Source organism: Phacochoerus africanus, chromosome X (assembly GCF_016906955.1).
Source record: "Phacochoerus africanus isolate WHEZ1 chromosome X, ROS_Pafr_v1, whole genome shotgun sequence".
In the NCBI taxonomy this organism is placed as follows: domain Eukaryota; kingdom Metazoa; phylum Chordata; class Mammalia; order Artiodactyla; family Suidae; genus Phacochoerus; species Phacochoerus africanus.
Window position 1 is genome coordinate 45724062 of NC_062560.1, and position 23226 is coordinate 45747287.

The following is a 23226-nucleotide window of genomic DNA, read 5'->3' on the forward strand; positions in this document are numbered from 1 at the left end:
ACCTCAGGCTCCACCCTGGAGAACACCTTCTGAAAGAGTTCTGTGACCACTCAACCTCTTCACACACCTCCAAACACCTCAGAACCAATATCTGGAACCCAGTTCCAAATTTTTAACCTACAGCTCAGACCCAGAACATGAACTTCCAAACACTCCAGACTCAAATGCTGTGACACAAAGCCTGAAAGAATTCAGAAGGCCGCTCAACTGAACACAGATCACAAATAACTGAGATTCAAATTTTGCTCACAGTCCCTCAAAAATTAAGAGACCTCACTCTAGCTCACAGAACCCATGTATCTCATCCTCAAATGCGAAAACGCAGACCCTGAAGATCTGTGAATGTGTACACTCTAAATGCAAACCCGAATATCTCAAACTCAGACTCAGGAACACTTGGGAGTTCGAAGACTTTACACAGATCACAAATACCTCAGACTCATTTCCTACTGGGGGGAAAAACAAAACAAAACAAAACTTCAAAGAGTTCAGAGACCTCATACGCTGAGCCAGACCCCAAAATACTTTAGATTCAAACCTTGGAGCATAGATACTCAATAAGTTCACACTCTTCGCACTCCCTGAATAAAGTCCTGCAAATACCTCAGAGTTAAAACCCCCAAACATAGAACGTCAAACAAGTCAGAGGCTTCACACCCTAAATATGAACCCCCAAACACCTCAAACTCAAATGTTGGAACACAGAACGTCCAAGAATTCAGAGACCTCATACCCCGAAGAGAGACACCAAAACCTCTGAAGCAAACTTAGGACAGAAGCCCGAAAAGAGACCTCACGCTCTGAACATTGACTCAAACACCTCAGATGCTAACCTTTGAACACCAGCCAGAAAGAGCCCTGCACCTTGTAAACTTGAATACACACCTCAAAATATCTCGAGTGCAAATATTTGGATTGCAGACCTTCTAGAGTGCATAGACCTCACACTCAGAATAGAAATTTCCAAACACCTCAGACATATACCTTCAAAAAATTCAGAGATCTTGCGCCTTAAACCCAGGACCCATATGCTTATTTGTAAATGCTCATTGTGAATATAGACCCCAAAAACCTCAGACTCAAACCCTGAAACACATATGACTTCAGAGAGCAAAACCCTAAACCAAGAACCACAAAGACATCAAACTCAGAATTTTATGTCACAGACCCTTAAGAGTTCAAGACCTCGCACTCTAAACACGGAACACCAAATACCTCAGGCTCAGTCCCATGAAAACAAACAAAAAAAAACTTTCCAAAAGTCACCGATCTCACACTCTGAACACAGATCCCAAAATAACTTACATTCAAACATCAGAGCACACTTAACTAGTTCAAAGACCTCTACCCCCTGCTCAGGGACCCTCGATCGCATCTGATTCTAAAGTTGGAACACAGGCCCTCAAAGATTTCAGAGATTTCATACCTGCAGATAAATACCCAAAAGCCACACATAGGAATTCCCCGGTGGCTCATCAGGTTAACGATCTAGCGTTGCTGCTGCTGTGGCTCTGGTTATAGCTGTGGTGCGGGTTTGATCCCTGGCCTGGGAACTTCCACATGCCTCTGGCAAGGCCAAAACAAAACAAAAGCCACACGCGCAGTTCTTGGAGCACTGATCCTCTAAAGTCTAGAGACCTCACACTTTGAGCTTAGATAACTGAGATACCAAAAAAGAACTTCAGAAGTAAACTTCGGAAACAAACCGTCAAAGAGGTCAGATACTTCCAACCTCGAAAAAAGGTCCTGGAGTTCCTGTTGTGGCGCAGTGGTTAATGGATCCAACTGGGAACCATGAGGTTGCGGGTTTGATCCCTGGCCTCGCTCAGTGGGTTAAGGATCTGGCGTTGCCGTGAGCTGTGGTGTAGGTCACAGACAGGGTTCGGATCCCGTGTTGCTGTGGCTGTGGTGTAGGCTGGCAGCTACAGCTCTGATTTGACCCCTAGCCTGGGAACCTCCATATGCTGCGGGAGTGGCCCTAGAAAAGGCAAAAAGACAAAAAAAAATGTCTCAAACACACCTCAAACACATACCATGAGAGGGTTCTGCATCGTCCCAACCTCCAAATACCAGTGATTCAATTTGGAACCCAGATCCTCAGTGAATTCATAGACCTCATGCCCTTACAAGGTATGGGACCTTACAAATACCCGAGACTCCAAACTTGGACTACAGACATTCAACAGATTTAGAGAATTTACTTCTTTCAAAAAATAAATCATAAATGTCATACAAACATTAAGACACAGACCCTAAAAGACTTGGGAACGCTTACACTCAGAACACAGATATACAACACCTCAAATACATAACAGACGGTGAAAGATGTCACAAAATGAAAATTCTAAACACAGATGTTCAAATACCTCAAATTTACTATCATGGGATATAGACCCTCATAGACTTCAAAGACTTTATATTCCAAAGAGAGATGTGTGAATACCCCAGACTCAATCCTATACTAAACACAAAACAAAACAAACAACCTTCAAAAAGTTGGACACATCACACCCAGATCCTCAAAGAGTTCAAAACTCTCACACCCTGAATACAGACTTCAGGAGCTCAGATTCAAAATTTGTGCCAAAGACCCTCAGCGATTTCAGAGCCCTCACACTCTAAACACAAATCCCTAAGTACATCAACTAAAACTTTACGACACAGGAGTTCCCGCTGTGGTGCAATGGGATCAGTGGCCTCTTGGGAGTGCTGGGATGCAGGTTTGATCCCCAGCCCCTGACCCAGCACACTGGGTTAAGGATCCGGTGTTGCTGCAGCTGCAGCTTAGGTCATGACTGCGGGATCTGATCCCAGGCCTGGGAATCCCATATGCCATGGTGTGGCAAAAAAAAAAAAAAAAAAAAGAACAAAACTTTAAGACACAGACCCTCAGGGTTCAGAGACATCCTACTCTAAACATGAGTCTCAAATACCTCAGATCCAAATGTTGGATCACAGAACCTCAAAAACAATCAAGGACCTCAGGCTCTATATTATTTGGACCTCACACCAAATAACATAGAAGCAAACATAGGATGTGACCCCTCAAAGAGTTCAGACGTCACATCTTGAACACTAATTCCCTAAATACCTACATACCTCGTATTCAACCTAGGGACAGAGACCTCAACGAGTTCAGAGAATGTGCCCACATAACATGGACCTCAAATCCCTCACAGTCAAGTCTGACTTTCAAAATTTTAGACACCCTTCTTCCTGAACACGGACCCCTAAATATCTCAGACTTAATCCTTCATAAACTAACAGAGACCCACAAGTACCTCATTAAAGTCTTACAACACAGACCCTCAAAGACCTCAGATCAAACCTTGGAACGTAGTTAATAAGTTCGGACACCTCTCACCCTGATCACAGACCCCCTAGGACCTCTGCTAACACAGACCCTCGAAGAGTTCAGAGACCCCACACCCTGAACAAGGATGTCTAAACAACTCAGACCAAATAAAAGTGGCAACCCAGAACTTAAAAGATTCAAGACCTTACTCTGAATGCAGAGCAAAAATACCTCTGAAACCTGAGATCCAAGCTTAAAATTTCAGACTTCACAACTTGATCACAGGTCCCCAATTACCTCAGATCCAAAGCTTACAGTGCAGACCCTGAAAAATTTCGGAGACCTCACACCTGAAAACAGACCAGCAGTTACCTCAGGCTCAAACATTTGGACAGACACTGAAAAATGTCAGAGAACATGAGCATATATCTCTAAGTATCTCAGACTCAAAACGTGGACCTTATGCCTTTAGAGAGATTAGAGATCTCATACCTTGAACATGGGCTTCCAAACACCTTGGGCAAAGAACTTGGAACGAAGATCTTCAAAGAATCCACGGACCTCACTTCCTGAACACCGACCCCCAAATAGCTTGGACCCAAATGTGGGACTCAGACCTTCTAAAGGCTCAAAGACTCATACGCCCTGAACTCAGGACTCCTAATCCCTAAGACTAAAACCTCCTAACAGAAACTAGATATTGCAGGGGCTTCCAACTCTGATTACAGACCCTTAAATAACTCAAACTGAATCCTTGGGATACAGATTCTCTAAAAGTATGGAGACCTCAGGCTATGAATGCAGACCTCCAGATACATGAAACTTACATTTTGGAAATGGATTCCCCCCAGATTTCAGAGACCTCTCATCCTGAACAGAGACCATGATGCCTTGAGATTCAAATCTTAACAACCTAAGTCCCCGAAGACTTCACACTGCGAACACAAACCACTACTCTGGAGTCAAAACCTTGTGTTCACAGACCTCAAAGAGGTCACAGAGCTCACACCATGATCACAGACCTTCAAACCCCTCAGAATCAAATCTTAGAACAGAGATTCTCAAAGTTTCAGAGGCCTTGAACTCTGACTATGGATCCCCAAATAACTCCAGCCGAATCCTTGGGAGACAGACCCTCTAAAATTTTAGACTTTGCACTCTGAAAACAGATCCCAAACACCTTGCATTCAAAACTTGGGACACAGATCCTTTAAAAGATCAGAGATTTCACATACTGAACACAGACCCCAAGTAACTTAGACTTGAAACAGAATTCCATTGATTTCAGAGACAGCTCTCACTAAACAGAGAGACTAAACCATAGCAAGAGCAAACTTCAAACTCAGTACAAGTCTTTGCTAAATTAGCACTAAATCCTAGGAGAAGTACACATACTAAAATTCTAGGAGAAATAACTGTGCACATACCAAGTATTTACCTTAGTATCTATTATCCTATTCAACATGTCAGACTTTGATCACGGAAATTTTTTCCCTTTTTTAGAACCACACCTGTGGCATATGGGAGTTCTGGGGTTGGGGTGGAATCAGAGCTGCAGCTGGAGCCTACACCACAGCCACAGAAACTCGGGATCCAAGCTGCATCTGCGACCTATACCATAGCTTGTGGCAATGCCCGATTCTTAATCCACTGAGCAAGGCCAAGGATGGGACCTGCATCCTCATAGGTACTAGTCAGATTTTTTTTTTTGTCTTTTCTAGGGCCACTACCCATGGTATATAGAGGTTCCCAGGCTAGGGGTTGAATCGGAGCTATAGCCGCCAGCCTATGCCACAGCCACAGCAACGCGGGATCCTTAACCCACTGAGCAAGGCCAGGGATTGAACCTGCAACCTCATGGTTCCCAGTCGGATTCGCTAACCACTGCACCATGACAGGAACTCCACTAGTAAGATTCTTAACCCACTGAGCCACAACAGGAACTCCTCATCATGGAATTATTATGCATACAAAGAGGTTAGAAACACACAGTCTTGGATTTCCCATGCGGCTCACAAAAAGGCGAGAAACACACAGTCTAAAGAAACAATCATCATGGAGTTCCCGTTGTGGCTCGGCAGTTAATGAATCTGACTAGCATCCATGAGGACACAGGTTCGATCCCTGGTCTTGCTCAGTAGGTTAAGGATCCAACATTGCTGTGAGCTGTGGTGTAGATCACAGACGCAGCTTGGATCCGGCATTGCTACGGCTCTGGCATAGGCCGGCGGCTGTAGCTCCGATTAGACCTCCATCCTGGGAACCTCCATATGCCACGGGTGTGGCCCTAAAAAGCAAAAAAATAAAAATAAAAAAAGAAACAATCATTGGACCCAAACTCAGATATAACACAGACAGGAGACTATCTGAGACTTTAAAATAATTGTAGCTAATATGTTAAAGGCTCTGATGGAAGGAGGGGTGGGAAAGAAAGTCTTCCCTGGGGTTTTGATTAAGCCTCATTCTTAGGTAAGCACTATGAACATGTGACTTGGTGGAGTGGGCTTTAGAATGTTCCTGTCCTTCGTCTATGGGAAGAGCTTTTTTTTTTTTTTTTGCCAGGGATCAGATCTGAGCCACATTTGCAACCTATGCTGCAACTGTACCATGCTGGATCCTTTAACCCACTGCACTGGGCTGGGGATTGAACCTGCGTTCCAGCGCTCCAGAGACACCACTGATCCCATTGCACCTCAGTGGGAACTCCTGCGTAGAGCTTTCTCTCCCCCCCGTTGGCTTCTTCCAGCTGCATGGGTATCTACCCATGTACTCTGGTGACAGTTTGGTGCCCTGGCTCCTGAAGATGGGTCTGGGCCAAGTTTCCATGATGGTTTCCACTGTTTTCCCCTAGTTGAAGTAGAATTCTACCAGTGCTTGCAGATTAAGCTTTTTTTGTTCTACAGGGGAGATGGGGAAATAGGTCTGGTGGGATTTTGGCAGTTGCTGTTTGACTCTTGCTAACACCGCAAGAGAACTTCTCTGGATTCTCTGTGAGCCTAGTGGTACTCCTAGAGGAAAAGCCCACAAGAGGGTGAGAATTCCATGGGCCTGAGTCCCCTGGGAGCTTCACATTCTCATGCTAGCCTCATTCCTGCTCTTTGGAGGAAAGCATTCAGTCTTTCAACACCAAATATGACGTTAGCTGTAGGTTTTTTGTAGATACCCTTTACCAAATTCAGGGAGTTCCCTTCTAGTCCTAGTTTCCTGAGAATTTTCATGATTCATGGATGTATTTTGTCAAATGCTTCCACTGGGACAACTGACATGGGCGTGTGGTTTTCTTTAGACTGTTAACATGGAGCATTACATTGACTGATTTTTTGTTTTGTTTTGTTTTTAGGGCCACACCTGGAGCACATGGAAGTTCCCAGGCCCAGGGTCGAATGGGAGCTGCAGCTGCCAGCCTATGCCACAGCCACAGCAATGCCAGATCCCTAACCCACTGAGCAAGGCCGGCCAGGGATTGAACCTGTATCCTCATGGATACTAGTCGGGTTCGTAACCCGCTGAGCCACAATGGGAACTCCCCATTGATTGATTCAGCATATTGAACTGGCTTTGTATTCCTGGAATAAGCCTCCTTTGGTTGTAGTGCATTATTTTTCTTATATATCAGTAGATTCAATTTGCTAATATTTTGTTGAGGATGTTTACATTTATATTCATGATAATCCCAACAATCATAAATGTTTACATACCTAATAACAGAGCTACCAAATACATGAAGCTAAAACTGATAAAACTGCAAAGAGAAATAGACAAATCTACAATTACAGTCTGAAATGAGCCAGAAAGACAAAGACAAATACCATATGATATCACTTATAACTGGAATCTAATATCCAGCACAAATGAACATCTCCTCAGAAAAGAAAATCATGGACTTGGAGAAGAGACTTGTGGCTGCCTGAGGGGAGGGGGAGGGAGTGGGAGGGATCGGGAGCTTGGGCTTATCAGACACAACTTAGAATAGATTTACAAGGAGATCCTGCTGAATAGCATTGAGAACTTTGTCTAGATACTCATGTTGCAACAGGAGAAAGGCTGGGGGAAAAATGTAATTGTAATGTATACATGTAAGGATAACCTGACCCCCTTGCTGTACAGTGGGAAAAAAAAAAAACAGTCTGAGATTTCAATATCCCTTTCTTGATAACTGATAGGACATTTAGGCAGAATATCAACAAGGATGCAATAGACAATCTGAGAGGTACGAACTACCAAAGCTCAGTTAAGAATAGGTAACTAGTGGCAGTGGCCAGGCAGCCCAGCTTCGAGAAGCCTCTCCAGTTGCAGCCCTCAGGCACCCAGCACGTGCCCACCCTGCTGCCAGGATGCCCAAGAGGAAGGTCAGCTCCACGGAGAGGGTGGTAAAGGAGGAGCCCAAGAGGAGACTGCTAGCTAAACCTGCTCCTACAAAAGTGGAAAGGAAGCCAGAAAAGGTGGCTGCAAAGGATAAATCTTCAGACAAAAAAGTACAAACAAAAGGGAAAAGGGGAGCAAAGGGAAAACAGGCCGAAGTGACTAACCAGAGACTAAAGAGGATTTACCTGCAGAAAACAGAGAAACTAAAAATTAGGAGAGCCCAGCCTCTGATGAAGCAGGAGAGAAAGAAGCCAAGTCCGATTAATACCACACACACACCCAGTCCCATCAGTGGTTCCTGTCCCCCTTCTTGTACAACCCAGAGGAGTATTTTTATCAACTATTTTGTAAATGCAAGTTTTTTAGTAGCTCTAGAAACTTTTTTTTTTTTTTTGGTCTTTTTAGGGCCGCATCCGCAGCATATGGAAGTTCCCAGGCTAGGGGTTGAATCAGAGCTGCAGCTGCTGGCCTACGCCGCAGCCACAGCAACACGGGATCTGAGCTGCGTCTGTGACCTACACCACAGCTCACGGCAATGAAGAATCCCTGACCCACTGAGCGAGGCCAGGGGTTGAACCTGCATCCTCATGGATGCTAGTTGGATTCATTTCTGCTGCACCACAACAGGAACTCCTAGAAACATTTATAAGAAGGAGGGAATCCCACCTCAGTCCATTTTTTAAGTGTAAATGCTTATTTTTAAGAGGTGAAATCATTTGGTTATTTATTTTTTGGTACAACCAGAAAATAGTGGGATATTGAATATGGGAGGCTTCAATTGTCTTGGGTGTCAGCTTAACATTCCATAGATGGAGTAGCTTTTATATCCTGTAATACAAAGCATACTAAATAGCAATTTGGAGTCAGTTGTGCATTTAACCTCTTGAACACTTTAAATTACTTCTCGGAGTTTCCGTCATGGCTCAGTGGTTAACAAACCTGACTAGTATCCATAAGGATGTGGGCTCAATCTCTGGCCTTACTCAGTGGGTTAAGGATCTGGCATTGCCATGAGCTGTGGTGTAGGTCGCAGACATGACTCGGATCCCAGGTTGCCATGGCTGTGGCATAGGCCAGCAGCCAACCCCTAGCCTGGGAACCTCCATATCCCACGGATGCAGCCCTAAAAAGACGAAAAAAATTACTTCTCTTCTCATGTTGTTTCCTAAAGCATACCACTCCTTGATCTTGGCTCTCCTAGTCAGAATTTTGTGCACTCTGCAACATCTTTGGTCGTGGTAGTCCAATTTTCCTAGTAATTTTGTTAATGTGCTGTGAAAGATTGAAAATTTGAGTACGTAGTATATATGATATTAAATTGTGAATTAATGGGTCTTGTGATATAACAGCATTTGAAGATATTGGTACTTGATATCCTGTTAAGGAAAATTTGCCTCCAAATTTTCTGTAAAGTCACTGGAATAATGGTTGAGAAAAGAATCACAACTATATGATTTTTTAGATTTTTGGTATGTATGTTTTTTCCTTGGTCTTTTTAGGGCCGCACCTGAGGCACATGGAGGTTCCCAGGCTAGGGGTCTAATTGGAGCTGTTGCTGCTGGCCTATGCCAGAGCCACAGCAACGCCAGACCTGAGCCGTGTCTGCCACCTACACCACAGCTCATGGCAACGCCAGATCCTTCACCCACTGAGCAAGGCCAGGGATTGAACCCGCAACCTCATGGTTCCGAGTCAGATTCGTTAACCACTCAGCCACGACGGGAACTCTGGTATGTATGTTAAGAGTTGTGTACAAACTGAAATGTCTGTGTACCGATTCTCAAAACAACCAGTAAAATCTCAGTTCTGAAAGAAAAAAATAGATAACTAGCAGTACAGCAGAAATTGACTATAAATCAATTATAATAAAAGAATAATAAAAAGGAAAAAGCAAAAAAAGAACAGGTAACTGGAATAGCCCTTTATCTAGTAAAGGAATTAAAAACGCAGTGAAAAAATGTTTTCATAAAGAAATAAGATTTTAACAAGTTGAATTCAACAACATGTTAAAAGACTAATAGATCATGGCTGAATGGAATTTATCACAGTAAAGCAGGGCTGGTTTAATATTTGAAAAAAAAAAAAAACGAAATTCACCATATTAACAAACTAAAAAAGAAAAAAAACATGTGATTGTCTCAATGCGGAATGCTTTTGGCCTAATATCAGGAACAAGACAGGGATGTCCCCTTTTACGACTTGTATTCAACATTGTACTCAAGGTTTCTAGATCGTGTAATCAGGCAAGATAAATTACTAAAATACATCCACCTTGGAAATGAAGAAGTAAAACTGTCTATTCACAGATGACACAATCATTTTCATAGAAAGTGTGAATAAATTTAATTAAAAGCTACTAAAACCAACAAGTGATTCTAGTGAAGCTGCAGGAAACAAGCTCAATGCAAAAAAAAAAAAAATGAGGTATACTTCTATATACTAGCAACAATCAAAACTTGAAATAAAAACCAATATAATTTACGAGAGCATTAAAACAGGTGAAATACATACGGGTGAATCGGACAGAAGAGGTGAAAACTACAATATATTGCCAAGAGAAATTAAGACCCAAGTAAAGACTCAAAATTGTTAACATGTCACTTCTCCCCAAATTGATCTATAATTCTAACACAATCAAAATCCCAGTTCTTTCTTTTTCAGAGAAATTGACACGCGGATTCTAAAGGTGACATTGAAATACAAAGGACCTAGATTAGACAAAACAAGATTTTAAGCATTATTATAGAACTATATCACAACAGCTTGCCATTAAAATAGACAAATAGATCAATGGAACAGAGAGTCCAGAAATAAACCTACACCTATATGGACAACTGATTTTTGGCAAAGGCATACAGGTAGGGGCATAAGTGCCAGAGGAAGCCGGCATGACCTTGGCACCTTTCCAATTAATTGCCTAAAACTACTGGCAGATGTGTGCATAAGAAGAAAGTCACCCAAAAGAGAGAAGTCCAAAGCCAGATGAGCTTTCTAGGACAGGTGAGACTGAAAGCACAATTACAAATTCGGGACCAGTTGGCACAGAAAGGCAAACGTGGAGGCTTCTGTATGAGGGGTGGGGGAGAGCTGCCAATAGGGACAGAGCCTTCCTTCTTCTCCACGGCTTCAGATGCACCACCCAGGTATGCCAACACTAAGTAACGGCTATCTGGATATATGCGAGTGTGTGTGCGATACCGAAATGTGCATGAGTAGTATCTGAAGGAGCTTACAGACTGTTGGAGTCAAAGTTTAAAAGCAGCATATACCTGCAGTTCCCGTTGTGGCGCAGTGGAAACTGAATCCGACTAGGAACCATGAAGTTTTGGGTTCGATCCCTGGCCTCGCTGGGTGGGTTAAGGATCTGGTGGTTGCCACGAGCCATGAGTGCAGGCCGCAGACGCGGCTCGGATCTGGCGTTGCTGTGGCTGTGGCTGTGGCTGGCAGCTACAGTTCCGGTTAGACCCCTAGCTTGGGAATCTCCATGTGCCGAGGGTGTGGCCCTAAAAAGACAAAAGACAAAAACAAACAAACAAACAAAAAACAAAAAAACGCAGCATATACCTTATCAATAAGATTTACATGAAGACTCCTTTGCAATTACATAGACTCCCTTTATGTTTACCAGGCAGTGCTTTAGAAAAACTTACCTCACGGAATATTTACACTCACAATCTACTTGCACACTTATTGTGGCCTGCTAGTGGTCGGGAACACCAAAGAAGAGATTCCCCTTTCACCCCACAGCCTGAATCTCCAGCCTCAGTGACCTCATGCGGTTGCTAAGCATGTCATGGCCTAGCAGTTTTCATGGACTTAGCTCATGATGTTTCTTCCGGGAGTGCTGCCTCTTGCACATGGGGGTACTTACACCACATCACTTCTCGTGGATGGTGGTTATGGGGTGCTCATGGGGTTGCTAAGCTTCTTCTTGAGCTAAGGGATTCAAGGATACCGGCAAATCCATGAGTCAGCAAGGTAAAGAAACAAGCAAAGGCAGTGGGAGCAGAAAGACACAGGTTTAATTCCTGGAAGACCTTGCCAAGGGTGTGATGTTGGACAAGCTAGAAATAATCTTGGGCTCCTATTCCTTTATGCAGGATTTTTTTCCCCTAAAGAAATAATTACGGAAGTGGGCAGGGAGTGATCCATGAGGATGTTTGCTGCAACATGGATGATAACTGAGAATAAATGTGTGAGACATATATATGAAACTATATGCACTAAAATGACAGAGAGAGGTTTTTTTTCCCTTCCATTTTTGGCCACCCTGCAGCATAGGGAGATCCTGGGCCAGGGATCAGATCTGAGCCGAAGTTGCAGCCTATGCTGTAGAAACGGTAACACTTGATCCTTTAACCCACTGTGCTGGGCTGAGGATTGAACCTGCATCCTGGTGCTACAGAGATGCCACTGATCCCACTGCACCACAGCTGTAACTCCAAGAGAGTTTTATTTTGTTTTGTTTGTCTTTTTAGGGCCGAACCCACAGCATATGGAAGTTCCCAGGCTAGGGTCTAATCAGAGCTACAGCTGCCAGCCTACGCCACAGCCATAGCAACGCCAGATCCTAACCCACTGAGCGAGGCCAGGGATTGAACCCTCAACCTCATGGTTCCTAGTCAGATTTGTTCCCACTGCTCCACAACAGGAATTCCCAAGAGAGGTTTTTAATGAATGCTTGAATTATAAGGTTGATTCTTAATTCTCCTGTTTCTGACTTTATGGATTTTTTTTTTTACTATGGGTATAAATTACTTGAATAATGATGTTAAACCTTATTATTTATTAAAAATGCAAATTCAAAAACTAGCATGGGGAGTTCCTATCATGGCTCAGCAGTTACGAACCCGACTAGTATCCATGAGGATGCAGGCTCGATCTTTGGCCTCGCTCAGTGGGTTAAGGATCCAGCATTGCTGTGGCTGTGGTGTAGGCCGGCAGCTGTAGCTCTGATTTGACGCCTAGCCTGGGAACCTCCATATGCCACAGGTGTGACCCTAAAAAACAAACAAACAAAAAACTTGCATGGTATCATTTTCTCCCATCAAAATAGCAGGATAAGAACTGTTACACCCAACAACTGCAAGATTGGAAGAAAACAGGACTTCCGGTACACAAGCCGGAATATAAAATGGTTTCTTATATCCTACAATCATCTAGCAATATACATTAAAAGCCTTTAAGCATCCACTTTCCCTTCACCCAGCAATTCAATTTCCAGGAATAAATCCTAAGAAAATATGAGAAAAGTGTGCTACAGCCCGAGTATAAGAGGTTCCTTCCAATTTTACTTACAATATTAAAACGTTCATGAACAATCAACATAAACACACACACACACAGTCACATGCCTGCTTCAAACAACCATAGAATCATCCTAGAGTGTTCCACAGCTTTTTTGGGGTACTATTTAACATTAATTAGTGGGCATTATCCTATAGCAATACGCGTTAATTTATCTAATTCTTGAGGGGCTACAAGGCGTCCACTGTCCAGTTTTACTGCAATTCATATGAGCAAGCACATTACTGAACACACTGGCACTTTTGAGTTTTCGCGTTTGCAACTGTTATGTATTTATTGCGGTCTACCTAGATGAACAGACCTCTAGGATGGGTTCCAAAAGGCAGACTGCTGGGAAAGGGTGCTTAGTGCATTACTAACTGAAAGACACTGAGAGTAGCAAGAGTCTCTCAGGAACCTCTAAACCTGCTCCCTCCCCACTATTCAGAGAGGTGGAGATGGGTTGCAAGAGCTGTTGGGGCTCAACAAAGACATCCCCCATACATCCCAGCTGCACCCTCTATTGGTCTCTCTCCGAGGCTGGCTGTTGGGATTTCTCCCAGCATCACCCAGGTGGTCTGTAGGAACTCTCCCAGGTCTGGCCCATCCCCAGACCTTAGAGGGTCAGTAGCCCAGGTCAGAAGAAGACCAGAGCACTCCCCACCACCATCGCCTCCCTCTGGAGCATGTGCCTCTCGTCAGCATGGAACCCTGAATCTTTCCCTCCTCCAGGTATTGGCAATGCGTCGGGGTGTCACCCCATCCACCACACAGCCACAGCTGCCACTTCACCGCAGCTTCACCAAAGCCTCGTGTCTGCGCATCCTGCTCACAGCTGGCCCAGGCAGCATTTCCCACATTTCTCCCACTGGGTTTCTGGACGGTCTGCACAGAGCTCACCTTTGGCCCATGCACCACCTGGGTGGGCCTTGACCTTGACACCTGCTGCACTTCACATCGGGCACAGTCGCCAGTTCCCACTCCTGATAAGTATCTCTGTAGCAGGTGGATGAACTAAGGGTCTTTTTTTCCCTTTGCTAATGTGAGGAAGGGGAGTGGGGAGGGGCAGGAGCGATGCTCTGCAGCTCCCCTCAGTGCTCTTAGCAATACTATTACTGCCAGGTGTTGGGCGACCTTATATGGGGATTTAAATAACGACAAAGACAGTGGGACTGGCCAATTCTTCATGAAGGAGCAGGTATTACTGTACCATAAAACAAAACGACATGATATTTACAATCATCATCATGATTACAAACAAGGGCTTGGGAGTCCCTGATTGTCCTTGGTGAGAGGGCTCACTCCAAACTAACCCTGCCTGAGGATGAGGTGTCCTGGAAAGGTTTGCTGCGCTGAGCAAATCAGGGTTTTTTTTTTCAATTCATACTTCAAGCTCGCATAGAGAAAGGACCCCATCTTCCCTCCAACTTCTTCACGACATCCTGGAGAAACTTGCTCCAACTTAGAGAACACAGCTGCTGCATTCAAAGCAGCAAGGTCAGGGAGACAGCTGGGCTGCAGATAGCCTTTCAAGGAGATAACAAGAAATGACCAAGAGCCAAGGAAAGCATGCTGCATGAGATACTGGAGACGGAGGTTAGCACCCGCAGTTTATGCTAATTAACCAATGTGAGAACTCAGCCCTTCCCCGTAAGTCTAGTTCGTACACACAAAGATCTGAGTCCTAGAAACAGCTCCCGATTAGACATTAAAAGTGGTTATCCTTGATCAGTGAGACCAAGGAAGGATGATATATTTACACTTGGCTCTAAATTGACTCTGTCTCGTCGGTAGGAGAGGATAGAGGAGAGAGAGTGAGGAAGGGAGAGATGTGGCAATTCTATTTTTGCCACAGGGGATCTTTCTAACTCTCAAAGAATATGTGCTTCTCTAAAGATACCTTCAGGGTCTGGGAACTATCCTGGACATGCAAATACAGAAAGGCCTTTTTTTTTTTTTTTTTTTTTTGGTGATGGTGGTGGGGGGGGGGTTGGTATAGGAAAAGGCAGGGCAAACTCCTTCCTATCCTGCAGGTGGCCACCTACCTTTGTTTGCCTAAAGCAAGAACAGTGGGCTGCTGTCCTCTCCCACCTCCCTTTGCCCACCCCTCCCCCGACAGCAGAGGGCCAGATCACCTGGGGGATGCTGAAACCCTTCACCGGGGAGGTGCACCGGGTGCAGAAGACCTACAACCCGGAGGGCTGCATTTTATCTGCTGGGTTACCCTTGGAGAACCAGCTGTCTCTGGAGCCCTGGAAGCTGCCGGCTTCAGGACAACAAAGCATATTTACAGTCTGAGAAGGGGGGGGTGGTGGTGGTGTGGTGGTGCTGGTGCACTTCTCTAAAGCCTTCGACTTCTTCTGGGGTCACGCTGCACATACACAATGCTACATAACCAGCTGTTAATAACAGTGAATAACTTAATGCGACCAGCACCCCTAAGACAGCAAACATTGTGCATTCCTTTTGATGGGCAGCCATACTTCGTTTTCAAATGTGCCTCAGTTTTACTTACACATAGCAAGTCCGTGACCATGCCTTTATAAATTCAGCTGCTTTGGAGGTCTCCTGTATGTGAATCTTTGTTCACATCCCAGACGCCTACCTTAACATAAAGTTCTAGAAGAAGAAATACTCGGTCACAGGATGATTTAAGGCTTAAGGTTTAAGGCTTATGCATTTGGGTTTATCAATCCTTTCCTTTACACTCTCATGTTTAAAATGCCTTTTCATGCTTTCAGAACCTAAAAGCTTTCACACATCTCTGGGGGAAACGAAAGATTCCCTTGAGAGCCACTGAGACAGCTGCCCCGAGAGGAGAATTTGGAGGGTTCAATCGGCAGGTGAAATGCACAACTGAGAACGTTCTAGATACAGAAGGAGGGAAATATTTTGGAATGGAGAGAAGAAGGACAAGTCCCTTCTGGGGTTGGTCAGCAACGCCCTCTTCCAGGCGGGGTGGAGCCTCTACCTGGTCAGGGAGGGCTGCAACCACAGCCCTTGTGACACACACATTACTGCGCCTGTGCGCAGGACTTAGTCACACACCTCCGAGGCTTGGGCTTGGCTGGTGGAGTCAGCTCTGCAGAGGTCGTGTTTTGGCGGCGACGAAAGGTTAGATAGCATTTTCATACCCTTTCTGGTTCTCCCCCAGGTTCTCTGATGTCTCACGGCAGGTATGAGTGTGAATAGGTGTTAGCGAGAGAGTGTGAGCCAGGGGGGATTCAGGTGAATGGGTGCAGCTTGATAACTTGCTCCAAAAGGTCCTCGATCTCGTTGTTTTTCCCTTTACAGGCGTCGCGGTGGCTTTGGCTCTTGGCGGTGGGGAGGCAAGGGAGGACAGTGGGCGGCAGAGAGAAGGGGGTCAGGTGAAGATGGGGCGCGTTTGGGGGGCTTTCTTTGATGGAATAGAGTCCGGGAGGCACCAGAAACTGCTGACAGAGTACAGAGCCTGAAGTCCTCCGTGGGGTCCCGTGGCGGTCCCGTGGCGGGGGGGCGGCGACACCAGCCCACGCGGCCCAAGCTAGACGCAATGCGCATGTCCAGGGCTGCGGGCCTTCCCATCAGCAGTTGGCTTGTGCCGTGCAACAAGGTCTGGGGTGCCGAGCTGTGCTGGTCGCCTCTTAGCGTCTTAGCGTCTGGGTTCTTTCTATCTGGCGGAGGTTCTCCAGGTAAGTCCCCAGAGTTTAAATGTGCGTCCTGTCGGCAGTTTGTGCGTGTGTGTGTGTGTGTGTGTGTGTGTGTGTGTGGAGCCAGCAGGCCAGGCGGTTTGCTCTGTGGCCTCTGAGGAGGAAGGTCCTCGAGGTCGTCGTCCTTTTTCACAGGTGTCGCGGCCACCGTGGCTTTGGTTGTGGTGGCGGGAAAGGGAGGAGGGCGGGCGGCGGAGGCCAGGGGGTCCGATGAAGGTGGGGAGAGGCTTGGGGGCGTTATTTGAGGGGTCTGGGTCCTGGAGGTGCCTGGATCTGCCGACAGAGCACAGAATCCAGAGTCTGTAATGGGAGCTGGACGTGGCTGTTAGATTACAAAATCTCAACATATTGGAGAGTCCAGCAGTGAAACAGTGTTTTTAGGAAAGCCATTCGTTTTTTCATCAAATGCTTGAAGGTTCCTTTTCTGTATATTGGCTGTGAGAGAAACAGAGGGGTTTGCTGACAGCCTTATTTGAGGTGATTGGAAAACAGGCAATAACGTTATTATTAATTCAAGACTTACTTTGGAACTATCATCAGATGTAAAAAAAGGATTTCCAATCAGCAGTTGGCCATGGAAATAATGCTGCGTATAGTCTTTTTAAAATTACATCCTTCAGGGAGTTCCCTTCAGGGTGAGTGGTTAATGAACCCGACTAAGATCCATAAGGATGCGGGTTCGATCCCTGGCCTCGCTCAGTGGGTTAAGGATCCAGCGTTGTCATGAGCTGTGGTGTGGGTCGCAGACACTGCTCGTGTCCAGTGTGGCTGTGGCTGTGGCTGGCAGCTGTAGCTCTGATTCGACCCCTAGCCTGGGGACTTCCATTTGCCGTGGGTGCGGCCCTAAAAAGCAAAAAAAAAAAAAATCGCATTGTTCAGCTCACCATTTTCTGCTTTCAGTGTGAATTATGAGTGCTCGGGTAAGATCGAGATCTAGAGGAAGAGGAGATGGTCAGGAGTCTTCTGATTCGGTTGAACCTGTGGTTGTGAGTGCTTTAACATCTTATTTCCATTGGCAGAAATAAAATCGAAAACATTTTTGAACCAATACAGATATGTTGTATAAAGGATTATCTTGCTGAGAATGGGTGGGAAATGAAATTCCGTAACTGAGACATTGAGCAAAGAGACTTATGTTCAGATATTGCCTGGAGATATATATATATATATTGATATGAGCCTGGAAATCATCCCTATGACTTCCCTGCTGAGCTTATTGATAAGAAACACACAGCCCAGAAAAGATTAAAATGGTTTCTAGAATTATTTGGTCCTTGGAGATAACTCCTTTCTTAGAGTATTTTCTATATAGGAAGAGTAACTTTATTGAGAGTACTTACAGAGAAAGTTATAGGAAAATCTTCTTTAGATGGATGGTTAGTTACGTCTATGTAGTATGTGTATTTGTGCCTTCTCTTGTCATTGTGTTAATCACAATACTTTTTATTTGCGCCTCTTGTCCTCTAAGACCCCGAAATTAAGTGGCAAGAAGTCTCAACAAAAGGAACCACCAACTGAGAATCTGGATATCGAACCTGGACAAGAGAAAGGAGGAACATCTGTGGTTCAAGGTGAAGAGGGGTGGACAATTTGTATTGCATTTATGGTATTTTACTAGTAACAGGTATAAAGAGTTCCCTGAAAATTGAGTGGAAACCTATTTGGTAAGGGAAAGGTGTAGTTTGCAGCTCATTTCAGTCCTTCTCTGTGATAAATTTTCCTTCTTTCAGCATTTTACCCATCCTTTTTTTTCTTCTTTTGTCTTTTTGCCTTTTTAGGGCCACACCCGCGGTATATGGAGGTTCCCAGATTAGGGGTCTAATTGGAAGTACAGCTGCCAGCCTACACCACAGCCACAGCAACACCAGATTCGAGCTGCATCTGCAACCTACACCACAACTCACGGCAACACCGGATCCTTAACCCACTGAGCGAGGCCAGGGATCAAACCTGCAACCTCATGGTTCCTAGTCAGATTCGTTTGCACTGCACCATGACACGGGAACTCCCATCCATGTTTTAAATTATTTGGCATGCTTGGAAAACACAGTCCTTGCCAGGGCTCTAAATTAGCAAATCAAAGGAAGCAACATTAAATTTAGACAAAATTATACACAGTTTTTCTAGTTAAACTTGTTATTTTTGGAATGCTGTTTTCAGGGTTTCTTAAATCATTGCATCGAAAGTTTAAGCAATGCTAGATGTATTTTGGTTAGCTCTTAGATTGTAATTTAAATTTTTTTCATAATACAGAGAAATAAAAAATGTGAACTCCTTTCCTAGTTGCTATTAAAGTCTTCAATATTTTTGTCTTCCTGAACCATAATCTAGTTGTCACATAATCTTTTTTTAAACTTTTTACTTAGAAAAGGTTTAAAATGCACCGAAAAGTTAAAAGAAAGTGCAGTATATTACTGCATCCTTTTTTTTTTAATTGCTTTTTAGGACCACACCCACGGCATATGGAGGTTCCCAGACGAGAGGTTGAATCAGAGCTACAGCTGCGGGCCTATACCTCAGCCACAGCAACGCCAGATCCAAGCTGTGTCAGCAACCCACACTATAGCTCATGGCAACACCGGGTCCTTAACCCACTGAGCAAGGCCAGGGATCGAACCCACAACCTCATGGATACTAGTCAGATTCGTTTCCACTTCGCCACAAGCCATGACGGGAACTCCCTATTTCTGTATCCTTTTTACCTTGATTCACCAATTGCTAACATTTTGCCCTCTCTTTGGGTATTAGTATTGTTTTTGCTAAACCACCAAATTTCAAATACAACTATTTACTCTCTAGGTAATTCAGTAAGTATCTCCTAAAAACAAGGATATTTCATAACCCAGTATAGTGGTCAAATTCAGAAAATTTAACATTGAGGAAACATTATTATCTAATATGTAGTCAGTTGGCTTGTAATATCCACGTTTGTTGGTTGGCCTATTAATGTTCTCTATACCATTTTTTTCCTGGTCCAGGATTCAATCCAAGACTACTCATCTCTCTCTGGACTCTCTTAACCTGGAAGTGTATCTCAATCTTGGTCTTTCATGATTGACCTCTTTTGGAGTCCAAACCAGTTGTTTTGTAAAATGTTCTTTAGTTTGTGTTTGTCTCATCTTACTATTTTTGAAGACTTTTTTCACTTGTTTATTGAGGTCTGCTTGGTGGCAGGTAATGTACTAGGTGCTAAGGGTGTAAACACAAATGAGAATGAATTCTATCTTGAGTTCACAATCCTATCAGAGAAATTCATGTAATCAAGTAGCTGATCTAATGAGATACGTGCAATGATAGACATGTGTATGGGTTGCAAAGGTGATAACCGATTGTGTTTTCAACAGTGTTAGAATAAAATATGCCTCAGAGAAGAGGTAATATAGGAGATTCTCCATTTTCTAGCAAAAAATTCTCTAGTGCTCACTGTATTCTTACGCATCACACGTTTATTACAGTACTCACCTACGGTGCTTTATCTAGTAACATTTATTTATGGTTTAATGCTTATGTTAGTAACTCTCTATTTATAGCAGAACCTAAGTTGGAAGGTGCAAGCCAGGAAACGGGTCTGGAAAAGACTGGGGGTGAGCGTGGAGATGGCCCTGATGTGAAAGGGAAGATTCCACCTAATCTAATGCCTGCGAAAAATCCGGAAGCAGGTATGTTACCTCTTAAGAAAGTAATTCATGGAGTTGTTCTTTTCTACACTATTATACTTTCACAATAAATCTCACATACACACATTACTTAAAAGGTAGTGCAGACGCCACATGCTTGATTCACAGACAATGTCGGGAAAATTAATTGCCAAGTCCATGTTGTTGAGTTATAAAACATAAAAGTATTATTACTTTGGAGTAGAAGTCCTTTAATATCCAAGGCAAGTGATCAAATACTTTTTAAAGCACTTAAATTAACATACTCCAGGAGTTCCTATTGTGGCTCAGCAGGTTAAGAACCTGGCACTGTCTCTGAGGATGCAGGTTCTTAACTCAGTGGGTTAAGAATCCTGCATTGCTGCAGACTGCAGCATAGGTTGCAAACACAGCACAGATCTGGTGTTGCCACGGCTGTGGCGTAGGCCGCAGGTGCAGCCCTAAAAAGAAAAAACTATATATATCTTGTAGTAACTATAATGGGAAAGAATCTGAAAAACTATATATACTTTATACCTAAAACTAACATCGTAAATCAACTATACTTCAATAAAAATTAATAAACATACCCTAGTACTAATTAGATATCTAAACAATACAGTAGTATTGAGATTTTTTCCTTTTTATGGCTGCACTTGTGGCATATGAAAGTTCCCATGCTAGGAGTCGAATCAGAGCTACAACTGCAGTCCTGTGCCACAACCACAGCCACACCAGATCCTAACCCACTGAGCAAGGCCAAGTATTGAACCTGCATCCTCATGGACACTATGTCAGATTCTTCACCTGCTGAGCCACAACAGGAACTCCAGTATTGATTTTTTTAAATTTGCCAGAACTGTTTCTCAAAAATCATTATCTTTTTAGTTGCCAAAGAATAATAATGGATCTGTATGTTTTGGCTTTTCTAGGTTGGTTGGTGGTGGTTTTTTAATTGTGAGCTGGGCTGAGAAATAGTAGCGTTTTCCCTCACATTTTAATGTGTGACCATGTAGTTTTTATCGTCCAAACTGGGATACTCTTGAGAGTTAGAGGGAGTGCCATGACTACGCAACTCCAGGATCACAGGTGCAAATTGCAGCAAATGCCACCTTACTATAAATAGGCCATATAAAGGCTGAGCTAGACCAGTGAAATACTTTGCACAAAAGAGGCAAACCAAACAGGATGCTGTTCTTTGTCCTCTCTTTGAACGGTTCCAAGTATGACATAATTTTGGCTAATACATATAATTAGAAGGATACTTAAAGTCAGTGGTCTTGAATAACACTGAGTTTGCTTGCTTGTTTTGCTTCTTGGAGTTTTTGTTTGGTTGGTGTTATTAATCACTGGCAGTTTCTACTATTTCAGTTATCTTCGGGTTCATGTTGTGGCTCAGCGGTAACGAACCCGACTAGTATCCATGAGGATACGGGTTCAATCTCTGGCCTTGCTTAGTGGGTTGAGGATGCGGTGTTGCCGTGAGCTGTGCCGTGAGGTCGCAGATGTGGCTCAGATTGGGCGTTGCTGTGGCTGTGGTGTAGGCCAGCAGCTGTAGCTCTGATTTGACCCCTAACTTGGGAACTTCCATATGCCACGAGTGCGGCCCTAAAAAAATAAAAATATCGGGAACTTGGGGTTATCAGACACAACTTAGAATAGATTTACAAGGAGATCCTGCTGAGTAGCATTGAGAACTATGTCTAGATACTCATGTTGCAGCAGAACAAAGGGTGGGGAAAAAAAATGTAATGTATACATGTAAGGATAACTTGATCCTCTTGCTGTACAGTGGGAAAATAAAAAAAAAAGAATAAATAGTCTTTAAGTAGCCAAATAGGATTTAATCTGTTCTAGACTTGAGAAATCTGTTTCTTCATACCACCCAAACCAATCATGCATTAAAAATATTTGTGCTTGTAGTTCCCGTCATGGCTCAGCAGTTAATGAATCCGACTAGGAGCCATGAGGTTGCGGGTTCGATCTCTGGCCTTGCTCAGTGGGTTAAGGATCTGGCATTGCCGTGAGCTGTGGTGTGCGTCACAGACGCGGCTCGGATCCCTCGTTGCTGTGGCTCTGGTGTAGGCCGGTGGCTACAGCTCAGATTAGACCCCTAGGCTGGGAACCTCCATATGGCGAGGAAGCGGCCCAAGAAATGCCCCCCCCAAAAAAAGAAGAAAAAAAATTTGTGCTCATATGCCTGAAAATGTACATTAGCATGGAAACCTATGCAGTAGTTAGAGTTCTGTTTTCCGTTTCATCTTATAAAACCAAAACTGGAAGCTCCTGTTGTGGCTCAGCTGGTTAAGAACCCAACATAGTATCCATGAGGATGCGGGTTTGATCCCTGGCCTTGCTCAGTGGGTTAAGGATCCAGTGTGCCACAAGCTGTGGTGTAGGTTACAGATGGGGCTTGGATCTGGCCTTGCCATGGCTGTGGCATAGGCCTCAGCTTTAGGTCCAATTTGACCCCTAGCCTGGGAACTGCCATATACTGTAGGCGAGGCCCTAAAAAAGAAAATACAAAAAACAAAAACTGTAGTGTCCGTTGTGTACCTTTTTTATTGTCTAAGTAATGTTCTGTGAAGTAATGTACAACTGTTATGTTTATGTTTTAGGTGATGGCCAGTCATAAGTTAAAAAGAATACAAGCTGAAGCCATACATGCTGTTGTTATATTGATAATTTGGCTTGTTAAATCCTCTCAATAAAGTTCTCAGTTTCTGAGAAGAAATCATGTACATCTTTGGTTCAGTCTGTTTCTAAGAACTTGATAAGTGGTATCTCAAAAGACTGCGTGGAGTTTCTATCGTGCATGGCTCAGCGGAAACGAAATCTGTCTAGTATCCATGAGGACGAAGGTTCGATCCCAGGCCTCACTCAGTGGGTTAAGGATCCAGCGTTGCCATGAGCTGTGGTGTAGGTCCCAGTTGTGGCTTGGATCCCGAGTTGCTAT

General features: G+C 44.0%; 1 protein-coding gene and 1 pseudogene across 2 annotated transcripts; both read left to right on the forward strand.

Moving 5' to 3' along the window:
- Window positions 1–7629: 7629 nt before the first annotated feature.
- On the forward strand, window positions 7630–7925 carry LOC125117896 (non-histone chromosomal protein HMG-14-like; annotated as a pseudogene).
- An 8062-nt stretch (window positions 7926–15987) lies between these two features.
- LOC125118936 (P antigen family member 4-like) lies at window positions 15988–23011 on the forward strand. Of its 2 annotated transcripts, none has more exons than XM_047765849.1 (5): window positions 15988–16060; window positions 17536–17621; window positions 18104–18206; window positions 20166–20294; window positions 22889–23011. In XM_047765849.1, the coding sequence occupies exons 2-5, from the start codon at window positions 17544–17546 to the stop codon at window positions 22903–22905; spliced, it is 327 nt and encodes a 108-aa protein (XP_047621805.1). In that variant the 5' UTR covers window positions 15988–16060; window positions 17536–17543; the 3' UTR covers window positions 22906–23011. The 2 variants fall into 2 exon arrangements, with proteins under 2 accessions (XP_047621805.1, XP_047621807.1); XM_047765851.1 differs by having other exon boundaries at window positions 20169–20294.
- Window positions 23012–23226: the final 215 nt, after the last annotated feature.